Here is a 26,325-nt window from a genome sequence, read left to right on the forward strand (position 1 = left end):
AGCTTATTTATAGGCTAAATTCATATGTCAAATAATAATAAAATAATCTAAACTAATCAATAAATAAACAGAGTTTAACTAAAAGGTTATTTCTCAAATTTGACTGAAAATATGAGTCATACTTAACAAATCTCCACCTTGACTCATATTTCTACAACACCATCTTTGCCAAAGCCTGCCACGAGCTTATCTTGAACTATGCAGGGAATTAACTGAGTCGAATCTGTGCTTAGAAACTGGAAGACTTCTAGCCTTCGACTTGTACACTGCCAAATCAAAACTAACCCGGGTCTGATTTTCACGAACACAGTGCCCTAACTTTTCAAAACATGTATCCAAAAGAGAACCTCTCTTCAACGAAACGGTCATACATTTTTCCCTCCTATGACCAAGTTGCCTCCGCTCCAAACGAGTTGACTTCGACTCTGTAATAGACTATGCTTCAGAACTGGGGAGAACACATTTGTGAAGTCCACTCTTAGAATTTGACTGTAACCCTTTGCAACAAGCCTTGCTTTATATCTGGGATCTTCAACTTCTAGAGTCCCTTCATTCTTTTTAAACACTTATTTACAACGAATAGCCTTTTTACCTTTAGGAAGTTTCACAAGATCCCATGTTCTGTTTTTGTGGAGTGATTCCATCTCCTCTTGCGTAGCAAACATCCACTTTTCTGAGTCTTTATAGCTAACCGCCTCAAAATAATTAGATGGCTCTTGGTTTGCATCTACATCTTCAGCCAAATTTAAAGCATAAGTAACTAGATCAACCTCAGCGTACTTCTTTGGAGGTTTAATTTTTCTTCTAGTTCTATTTTTGGCGATAAATTATTGTGGTAAAGAAGCAACTCTATTCTGAATTTTTGTATTGGCTTAAAGAGTAGACTCTGTTGTAGATTCTAGATTAATCTGATGCTCCACCTGCTTTTGATTTTCTTTATTGGAAGAGTCTTTAAAAGATAATTTCGGTAGCATAGCAGTTTCATCAAAAACAACATCTCTGCTAATCACAACTTTTCTATTTTCAGGACACCATAACTTATACCTTTTTACACTAGCTTTATAACCAAGAAAAACACATTTAATGGATCTCGGTTCCAATTTTCCATTATCAACATGAGCATATGCAGGACACTCAAAGATCTTTAAATCAGAATAGTCAGCAGGATTACCAGACCATACCTCTTGTGGAGTCTTTTTCTCAATGGCAACGGATGGAGATTGGTTAATCAAAAAACATGCAGTAGAGGCTGCTTTGGCCCAAAACGACTTTGGTAAGTTGCCATTTGACAACATACATCGAATCTTCTCCATGAACATTCTGTTCATTCGTTCTGCAACACCATTTTATAGTGGAGTATGACAAACTGTCAAGTGTCTCACTATCCCTTCTGACTTGCACAATTTATTAAACTCATCAGAACAGAACTCTAAGCCATTGTCTGTGCGAAGGTATTTTATTTTTTTTCCCATCTGTTTTTTAATCATAGTTTTCCAAGACTTAAATGTGGAAAATACATCGCTTTTCTGCTTTAGGAAGAACACCCAAACTTTTCTTGAAAAATCATAAATAAAAGTTAACATATAATTAGTTCCACCTCTCGAAGGCACTCTGGATGCACAGATCCGAATGAAAATACTCCAATGTTCCTTTCGTGTTATAGATTCCTCTAGTGAATCGAACTCTCTTTTGCTTTCCAAAAACGTAGTGTTCACAAAACTTTAGTTTGCAAATTCCTTATCCATCAAGAAGTCCTCTTTTGCTCAATCCTGCCATGCCATTCTCACTCATATGCCCTAAACACATATGCCAAAGTTTAGTAATATCATTATCTGAAAAGGAAGAGGAAGCGACAATCGATCACCGAAGAATGAGAGTACCGCAAAACATATAACTTGACAGTTTTCTCTACCCTTTCATCACAACGAGGAACCTTTGAAAATCTTCAAAACCTCACTTTTCAGCTGTGTATCTGTACCCTTTTGAATCAAGAGTACTCAACAAAATTAAATTTCTCTTCAATTCTGGGACATGTCGCACGTCACTAAGTGTTCTTACAACTCCGTCAAACATCTTAACTTTAACCATTTCAACAGCTACAATTTTACACGAATCATTATTTTCCATCAAAACAACAGCTTCAGACATTATTTCGTAAGTTGTAAACCAATCTTGATTGAGGGTCATGTGAAAGGTGCAACCCGAATCAAGGATCCACTCCTTGCTCACTTTAGAACTGTTGACAGAAGCGACTGGAAGTTCTCCATCGCTGTAGTCTTCCACAACATCAGCTTCACCAGAATTTTCTAGTTGTTTTCCCTTTTGATTCGCAGCCTCCCTTTTGATCTTGTTCTATAGCTTATATCACTCAGATTTAATGTGCCCTTTCTTCTTGCAGAAGTTACAAGTTTTACCTCTGTTTGAAGACTTCGATCTACCCTTAGATTTACTGCGAGGATTCTGTTCCTGTGTCCTTCCACAATCATCATCAGAATTTCGTTCTTATCTCCCATGAATAATGAGACTTTCTCTCTTAGAGTCAAGTTTAACCACAAGACGCTTCATCTTATCATACGAGGTCAAAGAATCATAAACCTCATCAATTGTAAGAGACTCGTGGCTATATAAAATCATGTCTCTAAAGGTTGAATAAGACGGGGGCAACGGATAAAGTAGAATCAACCCTAAATCTTCCTTATCATACTGAACCTCCATGACATCCAAGTTTGAGAGAATTTCTTTAAACACTGTTATGTGTTCGTGCACAGATGCACCTTCCTCCAAACGATGAGCATAAAGACGCTGCTTCATATGCAACTTGCTGGTTAGAGTTTTTGACATACATATTTGTTCTAGCCTCTTCCATAATACAACGACGGTCTTCTCCTTCATCACATCCTACAAAATTTCGTTAGACAAATACAGATGTAATTGTGTTAACACCTTTCGATCCTTATGCATATTCTCTTTATCTGTTAATGTCGAAGAAATCTTATCTATCTCTAATAAGGCATCTTCCAGATCCATCTGCGCAAGAACTGCTTGCATTTTAATCTGGCACAACGTAAATATGGTGTTGCGATCCAACAGCGAAATTTCATACTTCAAAGACGCCATTACCATTATCGAGATAAACAACCTGGAAGCTCTGATACCAATTTGAGGAAATAGAACGTCGATAATGATAATATATCACAAAGAAAAGAGAAATAAAAATAAAGAACACAAAGATTTTTTAAGTGGAAACCCTTTCGAAAAAAACCACGGGCAGAGGAGAAGAAAATTATCCTCGTTAGCAATGAAGTACATGTAGGCTCCTATGTAGGTTACCACATTAGTACCATTAAAATTTCAACAGGTCAGCCAGTTTTTCAATAAAAAATGAGTAATTTGATTAAAATTTGAAAGTTGAAGGCTAAAGTGGTCTTAAAAATATTAGGGCCAAAGTTAAAAAATGAGTAAATATTAAGGGCTAAATTTTTTATTATGTCTATTTAAAATAGTAGATTATGTTTAATTGTTGTCATCAGTTTTGTTGTGCAAAAAAAAATGAAAATTGTTGCTAGTCCTGTCAATTATACCGTTAGTTGCGACTCACTTCGCAACTAGATGTAGTGTAACCAATTTCAATGTTTCAAGGCAATTGTACTAACTCAATTATAAAAGTTGAATAATGCCTATAAATTGGGGACTTAGTTAATGTTTTATGTACAATTGATAGAAAGCACAAATCCTTTCATGAAAGGAACATATTTTTCTTAGTAAAATCAGCTTAGAAAATAATGTTTTTAGGGATAGCTAAAGTTTTTTTCTTAAAATCGAGCTCTTATGATATATATAACAATAAACTACAACCAAAATTATATTTTTGCTTTGTGCAAAAATACAAGTTCTACTTGAAGTAGAACTAAGGAGGCGACGTCATGCCCTATAGAGTTTATTGCCTCCTGTATTTGATTTTATATAATCATCTTGATTATCTTGATTATCTTTATGCATCTTTCTAAGGATATTAAGCATAAATTTTTGAGATTATGATTGATGAAGAGAGTTGGTAAAGCCAAATTATTTTAAAGGACTCCTAGTATAGTCTTTTTCTTTTTAAGGAAATACCACATCGAACAAGTTTAAGTGAAGAAGATATCTTTCAATTTATTTCATGCGTTAATAAGGAAGTCAAATTGGGGTCCAATTTCAATGTTTCAAGGCAACCATACTAACTCAATTATAAAAGTTGAATAATGCTTATAAATTGGGGACTTAGTTATTGTTTTATGTACAAGAGATAGAGAGCACTAATTTGTTCATGAAAGGAACTTATTTTTGTTAATAAAAACAGTTTAGAAAACAGTGGTTTTAGGCGTAATGGAAGTTTTTTCTTAAAATCGAGCCCTTATCATATATATAATAAAATACAACCAAAATTATATTTTTGCTTTGTGCGAAGGCAATCTAATAAGTGCATAGAATGAAAACTTTGTTTTCCTTTTCAGTAGGAAATTTAATTCTCTATATAGACCGATAACTATGAGTATTCTTGCGAAACTTGAATTTATTCTTAAAATAAATTGCCACTATTTTTCAATAGAATATCGATGCTCAAAAAGTGTATGTCAGTAGGTTAACTTATAGTTCCTATTTATAGAGAAATAGTAAAAGGGTTTTGTTTGAATAATGTCTAATTAAATAATAATGTTTTAATAGAAAATAAAATTCTACTTAAAATAGAACTAAGGGCGACATCATGCCCTAGTATACACTAGGGTTTATTGCCTCTTGCATTTGATTTCATATAATCATTTGATTTCATTTACATTCTTCTCCTAAATATATTTCATATATATTTGATTTTGGAATATAATTAAGTTAAACCTTAAAATTATTAGACTATTTTTAATAGACATTGGGGTTCTCCTTAATATATGTATGCTATATTTACATCGTTCATGTGGAGTAACATCTATATATATAGACAATGGGCCTGGGGTATGCCAATCAAAGTGTGTGTTTACATTGTTCATAGTACAACCACATAGAGTAGCATGTGTGAAATTCATAATATGAGAATTTATAGAAACGGCAACTATGGTTTAAGTTCTGTTTATGCAGTAGGGTAGGATGCTTGCATTGCAATGCCACAAAGGCCTTCCTTTGCTTCCACATCTCTTTGCATCCTAATGTAGCCTTCTTCACCCCAGCTATTGCCCCAAGAGTTCTTCACCAACCAATACGTAGTCCCACCATCCTCTCCATATCCAACAGCCGTCACTCCGTGGTCCGGATCGGTGCCACAACTTCCCGTGAACACACCACCCGAGTAGAACGGAAGTCGAACCCCGACATCGATGGCAATCAAACGGGTTGGTTGGCATGACCTTCGCAATGCATCTTCACTATTGGCAGGCACATCTTCAAACCCATTTATCTTAGCCGCATGGTTGGCTTCTTCGTTGGTATTGCATGTGCCATCGACTTTGTAGGGGTAAATGGATTCGGTTGTTAGGCCTTTGTTCTTCTCGATGAATTGGAATGCGTCGTCCATTAGACCACCTTCGCACCTTGATCCTCACCCTTGGTGTCACAGTCTACCGATTCTGCGCTCGGACAAGGAAATTAACTTTCTGTTGTCGACTTAGTAACTCCTTCCATGGTCGCCACTACGAGAACGCCTAACAAAGATCCTATATATCAGCATCACATGATCGAGACACACATATAGTTTGAACACAACACCGACAAAGAAGAAAGCATAGTAATATTTTAGTAATGTTTTTGGGAACAAGAAATTAGAGCGACCGCATTGGCCTTGGTCCTTGATAGGTGTAATGACTCATTTCTTTCTCCAATCCATGAGAAGGCAATATGGTGGCGTTTTCAGTATTTGAAAGTGGTAGCCGTGTTAGAACACATATGGCCTTTGAACCCATTTCGAGAAGCAGTGAAGTTGTTGGAGCAACAAAAGAAACTAACAGACTCAGCACAGACTTGTCGAGCAAGCCTCGAGACTTGCTGAGCAAACAAGAGAATTCAAGCAAAAGAAAAGAAGAAAAGCTAAGGAAAAATGGAGTGAAAAATTGATGAAAAAACTGATTTCATTCATAAATTGAATAATGGCACAATGCCAATACATAAACCAAGCACTAAGCTTGTCAAAAACAGTAAACATACACCTAATGGTTACCTAACACCACTAAGCATTGAAACTTGAAGTAATTAGCTTGTGTATACAAGCAAAGTGAATTAATGACTCATATGTCAAGAAATTACATCAATCATCTACCTAACATAGTTCTAAATGAACTAGATTACATTTCATTAACTAAAGATTACAAAATGAACAAAACAGACTTGAATCGCAGCCTCGCGCTTGCGACTTGGTCTTCATGGCACGCATCTTTGTCGAGAGTTTCTTTGCATGCTGAACCAACTTCTTCATTCCTCATTGGTTTGCATGGAGCAAGCAACTAGCTTCATTCTTAGACATTCGAACCTTGTGACATTAAGAGCTTTAGTCAAAATGTCTGCAAGTTGATCCTCAGAATTACAGTGGATCAGTTTCACTTCCTGAGCTTGCTCCATTTCTCGAACAACATGTAACTTGATGCTAAAATGCTTTGTTCTTCCATGGAACACTGGATTTTTAGCAATTGCAACTGCAGATTGGTTATCACAGAAGATCTCAGTTGCTTCCTTCTGTTGGGCATTTAAATCAATTAAGATTTTCCTTAGCCAGATGGCTTGGTTGACAGCACTTGCAGCTGCCACATACTCTGCTTCTACAGTTGATTGAGCCACCAGGCTTTGTTTCTTCGAGCTCCTACAGAACATGGCTGAACCAAGGTTAAAAGCATACCCTGAGGTGCTTTTCATGTCATCTATCTAGCCAGCCCAGTCACTATCAGTGTATCCAATCAGCTTTAGATTTCCTTTCTTGCTGTACCTTAAACCATAGTCCAAAGTGCCCTTGACATATCTGAGCACTCTCTTGGCAGCTTGGAAATGTTTCTCATTGCAACAATGCAAGAACCTTGAGAGCAATCCTATATCATACATTATGTCTGGCCTAGTGGCAGTCAAGTATAGCAAACAACCAACTAGACTCCTGTAGGTAGTTTCACATACCTTCTCAAAATCACCTTGGCTCGATAGTTTTTCTCCAATAGCAACAGGTGTTTTAGTTGCCTTGCTATTTTGCATGGAGAACTTAGTCAAAATCTTTGTGGCAAAGCTCTTCTGACTTAGAAATATCCCCTTCTGTGTTTGAGTCACCTCCGTTCCCAGGAAGTAGGACATTTCCCCTAGATCAGACATTTCAAATAATTCCTGCATTTTGGTTTTGAAATCAACCAAGATCGCCGATCTCCTCCTCGTCACCAAGAAGTCATCAACATCTGAGGACACAATGAGCAGTGTTTGTGTCCCTTGCTTCTTGACATACAGTGTTGGCTCACTCTTGCTTCGATCGAATCCCAAATCAGTCAAGTAGCCATTGATACTGCTGTACCAGGCTCTTGGAGCCTATTTCAAGCCATATAGGGCCTTCTTCAGTTTGTAGACCATATGCTCTCGCCACTATTTCAAACCCTTGTGGTTGTTCAACATAGATGTCTTCATCTAAGAAACCATTCGAGAAGGCTGATTTCACATCAAGTTGATGGATTTTCCATTCATTTGTCTTGCTAAGACAATCAGCGATCGATGGTGTCGAGCACGCCATTGGTGCAAAGGTCTCCGTGTAGTCCAGCCATACCTCGATCGAACCCTTGACAACTAGCCTTGCTTTCAGTTTGTTCAAGGTTCCATCAGCATTCTGCTTGGCTTTGTACACCCATTTCACCCCAATCACCTTCCTTTTGACTGGCCTTTCAACCAATTCCCAGCTCTGGTTCTTCTCAATCTTGCTGATCTCCTCAGCCATTGCCTGCTTCCACCCTTGCTGAGCTTCAGCCTCTTCAAAGTTGCTTGGTTCAGCTATGGCTACATGAGCCCTTTCATAAATCTCAGTCAATGATCTAGTTCCTCTGACTGGTTTATCATCAATGTCCATTTCAGGAACATTTTGTTCTGGCTCAGCTTGGTCTGCTACAAGTTCTTCAGAAACTTCCTCAGGTTCATGCCTTTCCCAGTTCCAACATGACCTTTCATCAAATACCACATCCCTGCTTACTGACACTTTCTTTGTTGAAGGATCCAAAATCCTATAGCCCTTCTTAACAATGTTGTAGCCCATCAGAACACCAGGTCGAGCCCTTTCAAACAATTTGTCCCTTTTAACAGCAGGTACATGTGCATAACAGATGCAACCAAAGACCTTCAGATGAGCCAATGATGGCTTGAAGCCAAACCAGGCCTCGAATGGAGTCTTCTGATCCAAAGCCTTGGTTGGAAGTCTATTTTAAATGTATGTTGCAGTGTTAACTACTTCTGCCCATAGTGCTTTAGGCAGATTCTTCTGAATCATCAAGCACCTGGCCATATCCATTAAACTCCTATTCTTTCTTTCACTTACACCATTTTGCTGAGGTGTATAAGTGTTGGTAAGCTGATGTTTGATGCCTGCCTTATCACAGAAGGCTTGGAACTGAGCTGAGGTGTACTCAGTCCCATTATCAGACCTTATGGTCTTCAGCTTGCAGCCTGTTTCAGTCTCAGCAGCAATTTTGAACTTCCAAAACACAGTAGCCATCTCTAATTTCTGTTTTAAGAAGTAAAGCCAGCAATATCTCGAGAAATCATCAATAAACAGTACGAAATACCTGTTTCCACTTAATGACTCAGTCCTCATAGGGCCACACACATCAGTGTGCACCAATTGGAGTTTTTCAGAGGCTCTCCAGGCTTGATTCGAGGGAAATGGTAGTCTGGCCTGCTTTCCTAGCTGACACACCTCACACACATCATCATAATCCACTGAGTTGATGAAGTTTTCAGCTAAGTCCTCTCTGACCATTCGAGCCATCGATCTGAAGTTGGCATGTCCCAGCCTTTGATGCCACAACTTGGATTCATCTGATATGGCTGTGTAAGCAATGTCTGACTCCCTAGTCCAGTCAACTACAAAGCTTTTATCAGCCATAGGGACTGCCATCAGTTTGGATCACTGATTTGGCACTGGTTGTCTTTGAACACAACAGAATAACCTTTCTCCAGCAACTAAGCTATGCTGAGCAGGTTTCTGTCAATTTCAGGCACCAAGAGCACATTTGAAATCACTTTGGCACTTGTAGGGGTGCATATCAGCACATCACCCTTGCCTTCAGCTTGAATGAAATGGCCATTTCCTATCTTGACTTTAGTTCTGCAGCTTCTGTCTAAAGACTTGAAGATTGCAGCATCAGGTGTCATGTGGTTGGTACATCCACTGTCTAGGAGCCAACCAGATGAAAACCTTTCTTGAGTAGCTGAGCATGACACAGCAAAGACTTGCTCCTCTTGGTCACTGTCCTCCTTAACTACTCGAGCCTCAGCTTTCGTCTGTTGAAACTGATTCTGTCTTGATTTGGCCTTGCTCTTGCAGACTCTCTCAACATGACCCTTCTTCTTACAATGCTGACACACAACATCTGGATTGAACCAGTATTTTTCTTCTGAATGACCATTCCTTCTGCTGTGCTTGCAAGTCTGACCTTCTTTCCTTGCAGCATCATTCTTTGGCTTGTCTCTCTAGGCCTTCTTGCCTTTGTAGGTAGTATTTGTCATTACCTGAAAGGCACCTTCTTGGTGCTCCTCCAGTCTGCTTGCTCTCCTCTACTCTTGAGCATATAGAGCATTGATCAACTTTGTCAGGGAAATAGTAGATAGATCCCTTGAGTCCTCGAGAGATGAGATTTTTGCCTCATACCTCTCAGGCAGAGTTGCTATAACCTTCTCCACTATCCTAGCTTCATTGAACTGCTCTCCAAGGAGCCTAATGCTGTTAAGCACAGCCATAATCCTGTCAGAGTACTGCTTGACAGTTTCTTCTTCCTTCATCTTCAAATTCTTGAAATCTCTCCTCAAGTTCAACAACTGTTGCTGCCTTGTCCTCTCTGTCCCTTGAAACTCTTCTTGCAACTTGTCCCAGGCCTATTTTGGTGATTCACAGGCCATAATCCTTGTGAAAATCACATCTGACACTGAGTTCTGGATACAAGACATGGCTTTGTGCCTCTTGGTCCTCTCATCAGCATGCTGTCTGATCTGAGCCACTGTTGGATTGCCTCTAAGTGGCTCTGGTTCAATATCTGACTTGACCACCTCCCACAGATCGTAAGCCTGCAGGTAGGTCTTCATTTTGACCACCCATATGTGATAGCCTTCACCATTGAAGACTTGAGGTGCAGCTGGTGAAAAACTTGATGAAGCCATGGATTTGTATAACAGATCCCTTAAGAAATAGGCTCTAGATACCAATTGTTGGAGCAACAACAGAAACTAACAGACTCAGCACAGACTTGTCGAGCAAGCCTCGAGACTTGCTGAGCAAACAAGAGAATTCAAGCAAAAGAAAAGAAGAAAAGCTAAGGAAAAATGGAGTGAAAAATTGATGAAAAAATTGATTTCATTCATAAATTGAATAATGGCACAACGCCAATACATAAACCAACCACTAAGCTTGTCAAAAACAGTAAACATACACCTAATGGTTACCTAACACCACTAAGAATTGAAACTTGAAGTAATTAGCTTGTGTATACAAGCAAAGCTAAATTAACAGCTCATATGTCAGCAAATTACATCAATCATCTACCTAACATAGTTCTAAATGAACTAGATTACATTTCATTAACTAAAGATTACAAAATGAACAAAAACAGCTTGAATCAGCAGCTCCTACACAGCTTGGTCTTCATGGCCTACATGCTGTCGAGAGTTTGCTGCATGCTGAACCAACTTCTTCAGAACTCTTGGTTGGTTAGATCTGCAAATTGGTTCATACCGAGCTTGTACGGCTTGTTGTTGGCAGCATTGAAAGAGTCGATGCGTGCCACATTTTGTTTGAAAATCTGGAAACGCTTTTGCCTCTCGTTGGTGTCCTTGTAAACTCGTCCGAATTGGACCATCCATTGTTGATGCCTCTCGTACATGGATGCATCTTCAAGAGCAGCGCGGGATGTGGCTTCACATACACCCAATATGAAGATTAGTAAGGCCAAACAAGTGAAATGGTGATGCAGCTGGTTTTTAGAAGCCATGGTGGAGGAAGAGTTTGCGATGAAATAGAAAAATGAAGAGGCACACCAAATGTGATGAATTCCTAGACTTATATATAGTGCAAGTCTTTCCCCATCTTGGCTTTCTGCTGCGTGCCCTGCAAAGTCTTGTTTATGATAATTGTTTTGATAAATAATTAAAAAAATGATAAGGCACACCGACTGTGATGTATTCTTAATTTGGAAACTATATAGTCCAAAGTCCAAATTGTTGCGATGCATATTTGAGGTGTTTTCAGGACACATATCTTGTCTATATGCTTGCGCTTCAACATCCTATAATAAAGACCCATTGTCAGCATTGTTTGATAAATTAATCTAAATCAAGTGCAGTTTATTTGGAGACTTAATTTGTAGTTTATCGTATTAATACAATTGGGAAGCCGGAGGAGTCTGATTTTGTATTCAAAAGCCCTCGCATGAGTGAAACCAAACAAAATTGCTACCACACCCTGCCGTTTCGTTCATGTCACCCAAAAACATGTGCAATGCCATGTTGGATTATCACCTTTGAGCATGACCCAAAAATATAATTAAAATATAATATGACTATTTATTTGTGAATTAAAAATATATGTTAGCTTGTTTCCATTTGCCAAGAATTTGCTGCACGAATAATATATATAACGGTTCAGACCTTATAAACTTGTTAATTGTTTAAGTTATTAGCTTAGAATGAAAGTTTCTAATTACAATGATCATTACGACTTGATACTGTAAAAATTGTAAAAAGAAAAAAATTAATGAAAAATACCAAAGTTTGTTTACGTAAGTTCATTTCCCTACGTTTGCTGAGCTTAGCTCAGTGAGTAATTTCACTAGTTTTAATTCTCAAAGCAACAAGTGAATCACGCTCTATCACTCCCAGGTTTAGAGATCTTACATTTGTATTTGACAAAACACGTTGGCAAACAAAAATAAATATAAGTAATTATATAAACAAATAAAACAACTTAATATGAGCAAATATTCATATAATAAAATTACAATTTGATCACTAACTTTTTTTTTGGTCACCCAACTGTTAAGCGGCTGTCCGTATCACATTTTTAGTTTATATAATATCATTTTTTAACTAAGATTTTATGCTTTGCACACTGATTTCAAGCAAAATTATTAAAATCTGATTTTAAAAAAGTAAAAGAATTCTAAAAAACATTAAAAATAAAAAAATTAAATTAAACAAAAATACATGAAATTTTTTAAAAACGTAATGTGAGAGAAAATTATGGAAAATTCTTTTTAAAATTTCAAAATTTCTCTCTTTGTATCATCTATATAAAAATATTGTAACAGCAGAACGCTGCAAAACATACAATTTGGAAGTTTTCTCTGCCCTTTCATCACAATGAGGAACTTTCGGAACTCTTCAAAACCCCACTTTCGGCTGTGTATCTATACCGTTTTGAATAAAAAGTACTTAATGAAATTAAATTTCTCTTCAATTCTGCAACATGTCGCACGTTACTAATTGTTCTGACAACTCCGTCAAACATCTTAACTTTAATCGTTCCAACACCGGCAATTTTACACGAAGCATTATTTCCCATCAAAACAACACCTTCAGACATTGTTTCGTAAGTTGTAAACCAATCATGATTGGGGCTCATGTGGAAGGTGCAGCCCGAATCGATGATCCACTCCTAGCTCACTTTAGAATTGCTGATAGAAGCGACTAGAAGTTCTCCATCGTTGTAGTCTTCTACAACATCAACTTCACCAGAATTTTCTAATTGTTTTCCCTTTTGATTCGCAGCCTCCCTTTTGATCTTGTTCTGTAGCTTATATCACTCTGATTTAATGTGCCCTTTCTTCTTGCAGAAGTTACAAGTTTTACCAATGTTTGAAGACTTTGATCTACCCTTAGATTTACCGCGAGGATTCCGTTCCTGTGTCCTTCTACAAACATTGTCAGCATTTCGTTCTTGTCTCCCACGAACAATGAGACTCTCTCTCTCTTAGAGTCGGGTTTAGCCACAAGACGCTTCATCTTATCATACGAGGTCAAAGAATCATAAACCTCATCAATCGTGAGAGACTCATGGCTATATAAAATCATGTCTCTAAAGGTTGAATAAGACGAGGGCAATGAACAAAGTAGAATCAACCCTAGATCTTCTTTATCATACTGAACCTCCATGACCTCTAAGTTTGAGAGAATTTCTTTAAACACTGTTAAGTGTTCGTACACAGACGCACCTTCTTCCAAATGATGAGCACAAAAACGCTGCTTCATATGCAACTTGCTGGTTAGAGTTTTCGACATACATATTTGTTCCAACCACTTCCATAATGCAGCGGCGGTCTTCTCCTTCATCACATCCTGCAAAACTTCTTTAGACAAATGCAGATTTAATTGTGTTAATGCCTTTCGATCCTTACACTTCTTCTCTTTATCAGTTAATGTCGAAGGCATCTTATCTATCCCTAGTAGGGCATCCTTCAAATCCATCTGCGCAAGAAATGCTTGCATCTTAATCTTCCACAACACAAATCTGGTGTTGTGATCCAACAGCGAAATTTCATACTTCAAAGACGCCATTACCGTGATCGAGATGAACAACCTGGAAGTTCTGATACCAATTTGAGAAAATAGAACGTCGGTAATGACAATATATCACAAGGAAAAGAGAAATAAAAATAAAAAAAACACACAGATTTTTTACGTGGAAACCCTTTCAGAATAAAAAACCACAGGCAGAGGAGAAGAAAATTATCCTCGTTGGAAATGAAGTACATGTAGGCTTCTGTGTAGGTTACCACATTAGTACCATTAAAGTATCAACAGTTTGGCCAGTTTTTCAATAAAAAATGAGTAATTTGACTAAAATTTGAAGGTTGAAGGCCAAAGTGGTCTTAAAAATATTAGGGCCAAAGTTACAAAATGAGTAAATATTAAGGGCTAAATTTTTTATTATGTCTATTTAAAATAATGGCTTACGTTTAATTGCTGCCATCAATTTTTTTGTGCAGACAAAAAAAAATTTGTTGCTAGTCCTGTTAATTATACCGTTAGTTGCGACTCAATTCGCAACTAGATGTAGTGTAACTTATCTATTTTGTTGGCATATTTTGACTCGATTATCTTGATTATCTTTATGCATCTTTCTAAGGATATTGAGTATAATTTTTTGAGATTACGATTGATGAAGAGAATTGGTAAAGCCAGATTATTTTAAAGGAGTCTAGTATAATCTTTTCCTTTTTTTGAAGAAATACCACATCGAAGAAGTTTAAATGAAGAAGATATCTTTTAATTTATTTCATGCATTAATAAGGATGTCTAATTGGGGTCCAATTTCAATGTTTCAAGGCAATCATACTAACTGAGTTATAAAAGTTGAATAATGCGTATAAATTGGGGACTTAGTTAATGTTTTATGTACAATAGATAGAGTAGTTAATGTTTTATGTACAATAGATAGAGTAGTTAATGTTTTATGTACAATAGATAGAGTTTTTTCAGTAAAATCAGTTTAGAAAATAATGTTTTTAGGCATAACGGAAGTTTTTTCTTAAAATCGAGCCATTATGATATATATTTTTGCTTTGTGCGAAGGCAATCTAAGTGGTTTCCCGACTTTCAACCGGTTGATCTTTTCTGCTACTCTCGAACTCTGAATTGCTTTGATCGTGGACTCAACAAATTGAATAACTACATAGAATGAAAACTTTTTTTTACTTTCAAAAGGAAAGTTAATTCTCTATATAGACCCGTAACTATGAGTATTCTTGCGAAAATTGAATTTAATCTTAAAATAAATTGCCACTATTTTTCGATAGAATATCAATGCTCAAAAAGTGTATGTGAGCAAGTTAACTCATAGTTCCTATTTATACCGAAATAGTATAAGAGTTATGTTCGAATAATGTCTAATTAAATAATAATACCTTAATAAACAATATAGTTCTACTTAAAGTAAAACTAAGGGGCGACGTCATGCCCTAATAGAGTTTATTGCCTCCTGTATTTGATTTCATATAATCATTTGATATTTAATTTTAGAAATCATTTACATTCTTATCATAAATTGATTTAATATATATTTGATTTTGATATATAATTAAGTTAACCCTTAAAATTATAGCTAGACTTAATAGACATTGGGGTTCTCCTAAATATGTATGTGCTATATTTACATCGTTCATATGGAGTAGCATGTATATATATAGACAATGGGGTATGCCACTCAAAGTGTGTGTTTACATTGTTTATCGTACAATCACGTAGAGTAGCATGTGTAAAATTCATAATATGAGAATTTATAGAAACGGCAACTATGGTTTAAGTTATGTCTATGCAGTAGGGTAGGATGCTTGCATTGCAATGCCACAAAGGCCTTCCTTTGCTTCCACATCTCTTTGCATCCTAATGTAGCCTTCTTCACCCCAGCTACTGCCCCAAGAGTTCTTCACCAACCAATACTTAGTCCCACCATCCTCTCCATATCCAACAGCCGTCACTCCGTGGTCCAGATCGGTGCCACAACTTCCCGTAAACACACCACCCGAGTAGAACTGGAAGTCGAACCCCCCGGCATCGATGGCAACTGAAACGGGTTGGTTGGCAACGGCCTTCTGCAATGCATCTTCACTATTGGCAGGCACATCTTCAAACCCATTTATCTTAGCCGCATGGTTGGCTGCTTCGTTGGTATTGCATGTGCCATCGACTCCCTTGTAGGGTAAATGGATTCGGTTGTTAGGCCTTTGTTCTTCTCGATGAATTGGAATGCATCGTCCATTAGACCACCTTCGCAGCCTTGATCCTCACCCTTGGTGTCACAGTCCACCAGTTCCTGCTCGGACAAGGAAATTAACTTTCCTGTTGTCAGCTTAGTAACCCCTTCCATGGCTGCCACGGCCGAGAACGCCCAACAGCATCCTATATATCAGAATCACATGATCGAGACACACACATAGTTAGAACACAACACAGACAAAGAAGAAAGCATAGTAATATTTTAGTAATGTTTCTGGGAACAAGAAATTAGAGCAGACCGCATTGGCCTTGGTCCTTGATAGGTGTAACAGCTCCTTTCTTTCTCCAATCCACGGTAGAAGGCAATGCGGTGGCGTTCTCGTATTTGAAAGTGGTAGCCGTGTTGGAACACATACGGCCCTTGAACCCATTTCGAGAAGCAGTGAACTCTTGGTTGGTTAGATCTGCAAATTGGTTCACACCGAGCTTGTACGGCTTGTTGTTGGCAGCATTGAAAGAGTCGATGCGTGCCACATTTTGTTTGAAAATCTGGAAACGCTTTTGCCTCTCGTTGGTGTCCATGTAAACTCGTCCGAATTGGACCATCCATTGATGCCTCTCGTACATGGATGCATCTTCAAGAGCAGCGCGGGATGTGGCTTCACATACACCCAATATGAAGATTAGTAAGGCCAAACAAGTGAAATGATGATGCAGCTGGTTTTTGGAAGCCATGGTGGAGGAAGAGTTTGCGATGAAATAGAAAAATGAAGAGGCACACCAAATGTGATGAATTCCTAGACATATATATATAGTCCTATTTTTTCTCCATGTATTCTTGGCTATCTGCTGCGTGATGAAGACCCAATATGAGAATTGTTTTCAATACCATTAAAATTTTAACAGTTCCGCCAGTTTTTCAATAAAAATGAGTAATTTGACTAAAATTTGAAGGTTGAGGGCTAAAGTGGCCTTAAAAATATTAGGGGCAAATTTACAAAATGAGTAAATATTAAGGGCAAAATTTTTATTATGTCTATTTAAAATAATAGCTTCTGTTTAATTGTTGTCATTAGGGGTGAGCATTCGATCGAATCAAATCGATTCGAATCGAAAATTTTCGAGTTAATCGAGTTTTCGAATCTCATTTTATCATCCTAACTTTATTTGAAGTTTTCTCGAATCGAGTCGAGTGAGATGGAATTCGAATCGAATCGAATCGAATATATTTGTTCGAGTTAAATTTTAAAAATAATTTTGGGTCCTTGTAACCATTGTCACCCATCGTAATAAAATTTGTCCACCTTAATCAAATTTTTATTAACTTTCATCACCTCATAATTTATTTATTAATTTTTATATCTTGGTTAGCTTATTTGTTTGCTTAGTTGTTTCAATTATCTTCGGATTCTTGTCACTATGTATTTTGGAATTAAAATATATTAAATATAAAAATATGATTTTTAATAAAATTTATTTTAAAAATAAAATTTGAAATTGATACCAATATAAAATTTTAACACGAATATTTTATGGCATAATTAAGAATTCAATTTTAATATAAATATTCAATATGACTAAACAATTCAATAATATAAATAATATAAAATGTGAAATTTAATTTAATAATATAAATAGTATATATAAATAGTATATATAAAGTTTTAGGGGAAAAGTGGGAGGGAGTAAAAATTTTGGGGGAAAATAAAAGGTTTTGAGGGTTTTTGGGAGTAAAATTTTGAAAAAAAAATGAATGGAAGAGTAAAATTTTGGTGAGAAATTGATTTTGGGTAGATTGGGGGTTGGGAGGAGGAGGAGTAAAAGTTTTGGGGGAAAAGTGGGAAGGAGTAAAAGTTTTGAGGGAAAAGTAAAAAAGTTTGGGAGTTTAGGGTAAAACTGTAAAATATTATAATTTGATATTCGAATTATTCGAATTATTCGAGTTATTCGAATTCGAAAACTCAACTCGATTCGAACTCGAAATTCGAAAAAAAAATTCGAGTTGATTCGAATAACTCGATTAACTCGAATAACTCGATTCGTTTAACTCGAAATTAGAATTTTTTTTCGATTTTTTCGAATCGAATCGAATTTTGCTCACCCCTAGTTGTCATCAATTTTATTGTGCAAAAAAAAAAACAATTGTTGCTAATCCTGTCAGTTATACTGTTAGTTGCGACTCACTTTGCAACTAGATGTAGTGTAACTTATTTATTTTGCTGGCATATTTTGACTCGATTATCTTGATTATCTTTATGCATCTTTCTAAGGATATTAAGCATAAATTTTTGAGATTATGATTGATGAAGAGAGTTGGTAAAGCCAAATTATTTTAAAGGACTTCTAGTATAATCTTTTTCTTTTTAAAGAAATACCACATCGAACAAGTTTAAGTGAAGAAGATATCTTTCAATTTATTTCATGCGTTAATAAGGAAGTCAAATTGGGGTCCAATTTCAATGTTTCAAGGCAACCATACTAACTCAATTATAAAAGTTGAATAATGCTTATAAATTGGGGACTTAGTTATTGTTTTATGTACAAGAGATAGAGAGCACTAATCTGTTCATGAAAGGAACTTATTTTTGTTAATAAAAACAGTTTAGAAAACAGTGGTTTTAGGCGTAATGGAAGTTTTTTCTTAAAATCGAGCCCTTATCATATTTATAATAAAATACAACCAAAATTATATTTTTGCTTTGTGCGAAGGCAATCTAATAAGTGCATAGAATGAAAACTTTGTTTTACTTTTCAGTAGGAAATTTAATTCTCTATATAGACCGACAACTATGAGTATTCTTGCGAAAACTTGAATTTATTCTTAAACTAAATTGCCACTATTTTTCAATAGAATATCGATGCTCAAAAAGTGTATGTCAGTAGGTTAACTCATAGTTCCTATTTATAGAGAAATAGTACAAGGGTTTTGTTTGAATAATGTCTAATTAAATAATAATATTTTAATAGAAGATAAAAATTCTACTTAAAATAGAACTAAGGGGGCGACATCATGCCCTAGTATACACTAGGGTTTATTGCCTCTTGCATTTGATTTCATATAATCATTTGATTTCATTTACATTCTTATCCTAAATATATTTCATATATATTTGATTTTGGAATATAATTAAGTCAACCCTTAAAATTATTAGACTATTTTTAATAGACATTGGGGTTCTCCTTAATATGTGTATGCTATATTTACATCGTTCATATGGAGTAGCATCTATATATATAGACAATGGGCCTGGGGTATGCCAATCAAAGTGTGTGTTTACATTGTTCATAGTACAATCACGTAGAGTAGCATGTGTGAAATTCATAATATGAGAATTTATAGAAACGGCAACTATGGTTTAAGTTCTGTTTATGCAGTAGGGTAGGATGCTTGCATTGCAATGCCACAAAGGCCTTCCTTTGCATCCACATCTCTTTGCATCCTAATGTAGCCTTCTTCACCCCAGCTACTGCCCCAAGAGTTCTTCACCAACCAATACTTAGTCCCACCATCCTCTCCATATCCAACAGCCGTCACTCCGTGGTCCAGATCGGTGCCACAACTTCCCGTAAACACACCACCCGAGTAGAACTGGAAGTCGAACCCCCCGGCATCGATGGCAACTGAAACGGGTTGGTTGGCAACGGCCTTCTGCAATGCATCTTCACTATTGGCAGGCACATCTTCAAACCCATTTATCTTAGCCGCATGGTTGGCTGCTTCGTTGGTATTGCATGTGCCATCGACTCCCTTGTAGGGGTAAATGGATTCGGTTGTTAGGCCTTTGTTCTTCTCGATGAATTGGAATGCATCGTCCATTAGACCACCTTCGCAGCCTTGATCCTCACCCTTGGTGTCACAGTCCACCAGTTCCTGCTCGGACAAGGAAATTAACTTTCCTGTTGTCAGCTTAGTAACCCCTTCCATGGCTGCCACGGCCGAGAACGCCCAACAGCATCCTATATATCAGAATCACAAGATCGAGACACACACATAGTTAGAACACAACACAGACAAAGAAGAAAGCATAGTAATATTTTAGTAATGTTTCTGGGAACAAGAAATTAGAGCAGACCGCATTGGCCTTGGTCCTTGATAGGTGTAACAGCTCCTTTCTTTCTCCAATCCACGGTAGAAGGCAATGCGGTGGCGTTCTCGTATTTGAAAGTGGCAGCCGTGTTGGAACACATACGGCCCTTGAACCCATTTCGAGAAGCAGTGAACTCTTGGTTGGTTAGATCTGCAAATTGGTTCACACCGAGCTTGTACGGCTTGTTGTTGGCAGCATTGAAAGAGTCGATGCGTGCCACATTTTGTTTGAAAATCTGGAAACGCTTTTGCCTCTCGTTGGTGTCCTTGTAAACTCGTCCGAATTGGACCATCCATTGTTGATGCCTCTCGTACATGGATGCATCTTCAAGAGTAGCGCGGGATGTGGCTTCACATACACCCAATATGAAGATTAGTAAGGCCAAACAAGTGAAATGATGATGCAGCTGGTTTTTGGAAGCCATGGTGGAGGAAGAGTTTGCGGTGAAATACAAAAATGAAGAGGCACACCAAATGTGATGAATTCCTAGACATATATATATAGTCCTATTTTTTCTCCATCTATTCTTGGCTATCTGCTGCGTGATGAAGACCCAATATGAGAATTGTTTTCGTAAATTAAAATGAACCAGCTTTTAAGTTGATCTGGAAGACTTATAGTTTATCGTATTATTGATAAATTGGAAAAATGGAAAGGCACGCTAACTGTGAGGAATTATCTATGTTTGGTGTCACTATCAAACAAAGAACCAAAAACCAATTTTTCAAGTAGGCAATGGACACCCTTTCTTATGAATTGAAATAAATTAGCTTTTTCGGTTTTTCTAACAATGTTACTTACACATCCGTAGATATACCAGAAACCTATGCTCCCATCCCTCTATGTATGTGCTTATAATTTAATTAATTGAAGTCTTAAATGGTTTGGGCAATGAAAGGGACTTAGGCGAGGAAGGACTTTGGAGAAGAGGGAGTGTACTAAACACCTATGGATTGCGTAATGATATAGTATCCATTTGGAGATAAAAGGTGAGGTCCAAGTGCGTGAAGGATGGGAATAGAAACACCAAGGACTTCGTAGCTAGAGCTAGAAATAACTGTATTCATAGGCTTAGAATTAATGTTGTTAGGTGAAGGATACGAAGAGTTTGAAAATCGCTCAAAAGTGTTGAGTGCAACACTCATTGCGAGTACTTAATTTTGGTTTTGAAAATATATTATTGAAAAGGAAACCATAAATCTCAAAAGAATTAGACTTCATAGAAAGTTTAAATTTTAAGTATAGTTTTTTTCAATGGGAGGATGGTTTATTAAATTTGCCATGGTGTAAATTGAACGGGGTGAGGGTGAATGACAGGGTATGTATTCGGTTAACAATTTTACTTTTTCCTTTCCAAAAAGTGAGAGCGGGTGTTGCTAGTATGAATTGGTCTAGACGAATGCCGAAATATGTATATGGTAAGATTTTAGTTCAAATATATGGGCAAATTTAAGTCTCAAATTAGAAGACTCAACTTAAAGTAATTAAGATATTTAATTTTCATTCTTTTTTCATTTATTCGGTTACTTGATGGACATACCAGAGAAAAAGTTGATTTTGATCTTCCTTCTACCTATTAAAGTTAAACATAAAACTAATAGTTTATTTATAGTATGAGATCGACACCTTCTCCAAGTAACCAGGGATATATATGAACATATAAAATAAAAGAATTGTCCACACAAAATCTCCATTTTGATTTTCGAAACAAAGCCTTAAACTCCAAGCAAATTCAAATCATCCTTGGCTCCAAGTAATACTAAGTCAAAAGACTTTAAAGAAGAAGGATAAATTTGCTGCCCATTAAAAAAATACTTCATTTCTCTTCAAATTCTACAAAGGGATAAAAATAAATAACCTGCATAAATAAAATCAAGTGATGTTCTAACATGGCATGTAGCAGTTGAAACATAGATAGTTAAAGTTCAACAATCTCACCTTTTGACATGTTGAAGAAAAAAAAAACACATTTTAGCTAATGATTAAAAAATAACCAACAATAAGAAAATAAGTCTCCCTCTAACTCGCAGTGTAACACCCCATACCCCCGGTCCAGTCGCCGAACTCGAGTTATAAGATATTACCACTATAAAAGTTAATAATGTTCACCAATCAATCAAACATAGACAAAAAGATCATTTCCACACTATTCAATTATATCGGGACCTAATTCGTACTTACGAAACATTTAAACAAACCAAGAATAATTCTGGATTAAATTGAAACTTTTACAAAAATATAGGTAAATAGTGAAAATATGGGTCACACGACTGTGTGGCCAAGCCGTGTGACAGGGCAGAGACTGTGTGGTGTAGGGACATGGCCGTATGGCCAAACCCTGTAGTAGAGCTTAGACCGTGTAGGAGGAGATACACAGTCGTGTCTCCAGACCATGTAACCAACTGGTTTCGTGTGGACCTAAAATCAGGAGAACTTAAACAGAGCATACACTCGTGTTATAGACCGTGTCACACAATCGTGTGGGGCACATGGTCGTGTGACGGACCATGTCACAGGCCGTGCGTACCCAAAGCAGCTTCAAACTCGAGCAATGTCATCCATTCTTTCTTAGAAATCAAGATGTACCATTTACATCTATTTATACCAATTCAAACCTCATTAAAACATGTCAAAACATGCTAATTTAAAATTCAATCTAAGCTTAACCAATATGCCTCATTTGGGACCACAATTCAATCATGAACCATCAATCATTCATACCAAGATTTTTCATGTCTAATCATACTTATACAATCATCATTACTTTAACTAAGATATTAATAATCAAAGTTCAATAAGTGACCCAAAACATAAGAATCTATTTTCACAATTTAAGCATACCTTACTAAGCCATGCCTTTAACCATTTTATACCATTCAAGTCATTCACTCCAAACATTAACAATTACCAACATTCAATATCAAGTCATGCTATTACCTAAACTTACACATAATGTCATTCAAATATTGGCTAACATCATCAACTTACTAAATGTAAATTAGGTACCAAGCACTTAATATATCAAGGTTAATTATAATCTTATTCATAACCAAAGTACTAAAACATGATCATTAATTTGCATAGTAGACATCCTATATACATGCCACAAGTCCACATTTTCAAACTTCAAAAATCTACTGTTGATCCGATTGACACGTTCAGAATGTCCAAAATCTACAGAACATAAAAAAATGTAGGTATATAAAATACTTAGTAAGTTCATATAATTCAATTCAATAACTTACTTTACTTATTTAATAGTTAAACGCAAATAGCTATTCAAAATATTTTCCCTATCATGACATAGTTCAACAATTCCAGGTCAATAAGTAATGTACATACATATATTCAAAGTTTATATTTCATCCACATTAACATCACAAATTCATCTGATGCTCGTCCGAGTTAATCAAATACAGAAATATATATGTCAGGTTACCCGTCCGGGCTAAACCTTTGACAACACAAAAAATAGATTGGGTAGGGCTATAAATACATGTAAGGTTATCGCTCTAGGCTAAACCTTTAAAAGGAAAATAAATTACCAGTCCAGACTAAACCTGCGTCACATGTATATCCGAGTCTGCAACAAATGCTGGAGCTCGGTCTAGTCTGGAATCAATATTTAATCTTGTATATGAGACTTTTACTAGATCCATCGGAATTATCTCAACAAATCAATTCAACCTAATTTCATTACTGAATAGTCTGATTCCAACTTACATTAGATTATATATATAAGTAATTAACATAATTTAACAACGAATTTGAAATCATGTAAGTCGTGTGAACTTTTTTGACAAAATTGTAATGATTTAAATATCAAAGACTATTTGATAATTTTTCATTTTTGCCTAAGTCAACAACTTGATATGCATAAATCTAATGTTGGTCAACCTAAAGCTATCAACAATGGCTCCTCAAGCTTTTGTTTCTCTTATTTCAGTTGTAAAAATACTAACTGCAATATGATGGTTTTTATTTTTATATTTTTAATTACTTTATTTAATTTAATTTCAACTAAAAATCTCCCCCAACCGTCCAATATACTTAATTATTGTCAAATTACATTATAAACCCTTGCAATTTTATTGATTGAGCCATTGATGAGAAATGTGGAGGAATGACTATTGGGACTTGGGAAGAGTTCCAAAGAGAGTTAAAGAAGCAGTTTTATCCACAACATGCTGAAAAGGAGGTTCGTGCTAAGTTGCGCCGACTTACGCAACAAGGCACCATTCGAGATTATGTTCGGGAATTCAGTGAGTTGATGCTTCAGATCTCAGACTTGAATGAGAAGGAAGCATTTTATTGGTTTGATGATGGGCTGAAAATGTGGGCTAAGCAAGAGTTGCGTCGCCTAAGTATCACTAATTTGACCATAGCCATGGTCGAGGCAGAATACTTCTACGATGTTGGGGGAGAAAGTTTGACAATAGTGATGCTTCCAAGCCCAAGCCAAGACCCAAAGGCAATGGTAGGGGAGACAAAGATCAAATAGCAAAGAATGGCGAAGCCCCAAGGGCTAATGAAGGTAGACCATGGGATAAGAAAGGGCCAATGAAATGCTATCTTTGTCAAGGCCCACATAGGATGAGGGTTTGTCCAAAGAAAGTTTCTTTCAATGCCATGGAAGCGCGCAGAGAGGTCGATTATGACACCAAAAGTCTTAGTACGATATTGGGTGGTGTCGAAGATAAGTCGAGTAATGGGCTGATGTTTGTGGATATCATCATGGCGGGCAGAAGATTGAATGCCCTTGTTCATATTGGTGCGTCCGATTTATTTATGTCCAAAAAGATGACAAAGGAACTCGGTCTCAAAATGGAGGAAGGTTCGAGTCGAATCAAAATGGTAAACTCAGAAAGCATTCCCATGATGGGTGTGGCTAAAGGAGTGGAACTCAGGCTTGACGAGTGGACCGATAAGGCAACCAATAAGGTAATCCCACTTGATGATTATGATTTTGTGGTCGGATTAAGCTTACTTGATCGACTTAATACGAATATTCATCTTTCCGAGAATTACATGACGATTTTCGATTCGAACCATCGATATATGGTGCGAGTGAAAAGAAAGGGAAGCATGGAAGGAAAAACATTGTCTGTAATCCAATTTGCCAAAGGAGTACATAAAAATGAAGTCTCCTATTTAGCCACCTTAAAGGACAATGTGGATGAGAAATTCGAGGGGGAAATTCTAAAGGATGTGAAGTAGTTGTTGAAGTCATTTCAAGATGTAATGCCTATGGAGTTGCCCAAAACGTTGCCACTTAAGAGGGAGGTGGATCACAAGATTGAGTTGTTGCCCAATACTGAATCGCCAGCAAAGGCACCATATCAGATGTCTTTGCTTGAGTTGGAGGAATTGCAGAAGTAGTTAAGGGAACTTTTAGATGCCAGGTTCATTAGACCTTCCAAATCCCCATTTGGTGCGCCAGTGTTGTTCCAAAAGAAGCATGATGGGTTTTTGAGATTGTGCATCGACTATAGGGCCTTAAACAAGATCACTATGAAGAATAGGTATCCCATTCCTCTTATTGCAGATTTGTTCGATTAACTTGGTAGCGCGAGATGGTTTACTAAGTTAGATTTGCGATCGGGGTACCACCAAGTGAGAGTAGTCAAAGAGGATGAGCCCAAAACAGCCTATGTGACTCGGTACGGGTCTTTTGAATTCCTGGTGATGCCGTTCGGGTTGACAAATGCTCCGACCACATTTTACACCTTAATGAATACGATATTGCAACACTTTTTAGATCATTTTGTGGTTGTTTTTCTTGATGACATTCTGGTGTATAGTAAGACGCTTGAGAAGTACGTGGGACATTTAAGGGAGGTGTTCCAAGTCCTATGAGAAAATGAGCTATATGTCAAAGAGGAAAAATGCTCATTTCCACAACGAGAGGTGCCATTTTTAGGCCATATTGTGGGAGGTGGCACGATCCGAATGGATGCAAGCAAAGTTCGAGCAATTACCGATTGAGAGCCACCAACTAAGGTGAAGCAGTTGCGGTCCTTTCTTGGGTTAGCAAATTACTACCGATGTTTCATTGTAGGCTAATCCAAGATCACTGCACCTTTGACGGACTTGTTGAAAAAGGGTAAATTATGGAATTGGGACTCTCGGTGCGGAAAAGCCTTCGACCAAGTGAAGCAAGCAATGATGAGTGAACCTGTACTTGCATTACTGGAATTTTCAAAGGCGTATGAGGTACGCACGGATGCTTCAGACTATGCAATTAGGGGAGTATTGATGTAAGAAGGGCATCCAATTGCTTTCAAAAGTCGAAAGCTTAATGAGACAGAATAAAGATACACGGTCTAAGAAAAAGAGATGATTG

At 36.9% G+C, this 26,325-nt stretch overlaps 2 protein-coding genes and 1 pseudogene across 2 annotated transcripts; all 3 read right to left on the reverse strand.

The window, feature by feature from the left end:
- Nucleotides 1-5,084: 5,084 nt before the first annotated feature.
- LOC128040595 (senescence-specific cysteine protease SAG39-like) lies at nt 5,085-11,174 on the reverse strand (annotated as a pseudogene).
- Nucleotides 11,175-15,355: 4,181 nt separating this feature from the next.
- On the reverse strand, nt 15,356-16,686 carry LOC105779898 (senescence-specific cysteine protease SAG39). The gene is given in 3 exon segments (XM_012603874.2): nt 15,356-15,883; nt 15,886-16,077; nt 16,194-16,686. Coding segments are annotated over 3 exon segments (1,023 nt in total). The 5' UTR covers nt 16,630-16,686; the 3' UTR covers nt 15,356-15,488.
- Nucleotides 16,687-19,008: 2,322 nt separating this feature from the next.
- LOC128040596 (senescence-specific cysteine protease SAG39-like) lies at nt 19,009-20,438 on the reverse strand. Its single transcript, XM_052629712.1, has 2 exons — nt 19,968-20,438; nt 19,009-19,851 (listed from the first exon to the last, which is right to left on the reverse strand). The coding sequence occupies exons 1-2, from the start codon at nt 20,404-20,406 to the stop codon at nt 19,262-19,264; spliced, it is 1,029 nt and encodes a 342-aa protein (XP_052485672.1). The 5' UTR covers nt 20,407-20,438; the 3' UTR covers nt 19,009-19,261.
- Nucleotides 20,439-26,325: the final 5,887 nt, after the last annotated feature.

Source organism: Gossypium raimondii, chromosome 4, assembly GCF_025698545.1.
Source record: "Gossypium raimondii isolate GPD5lz chromosome 4, ASM2569854v1, whole genome shotgun sequence".
Classification (NCBI taxonomy): domain Eukaryota; kingdom Viridiplantae; phylum Streptophyta; class Magnoliopsida; order Malvales; family Malvaceae; genus Gossypium; species Gossypium raimondii.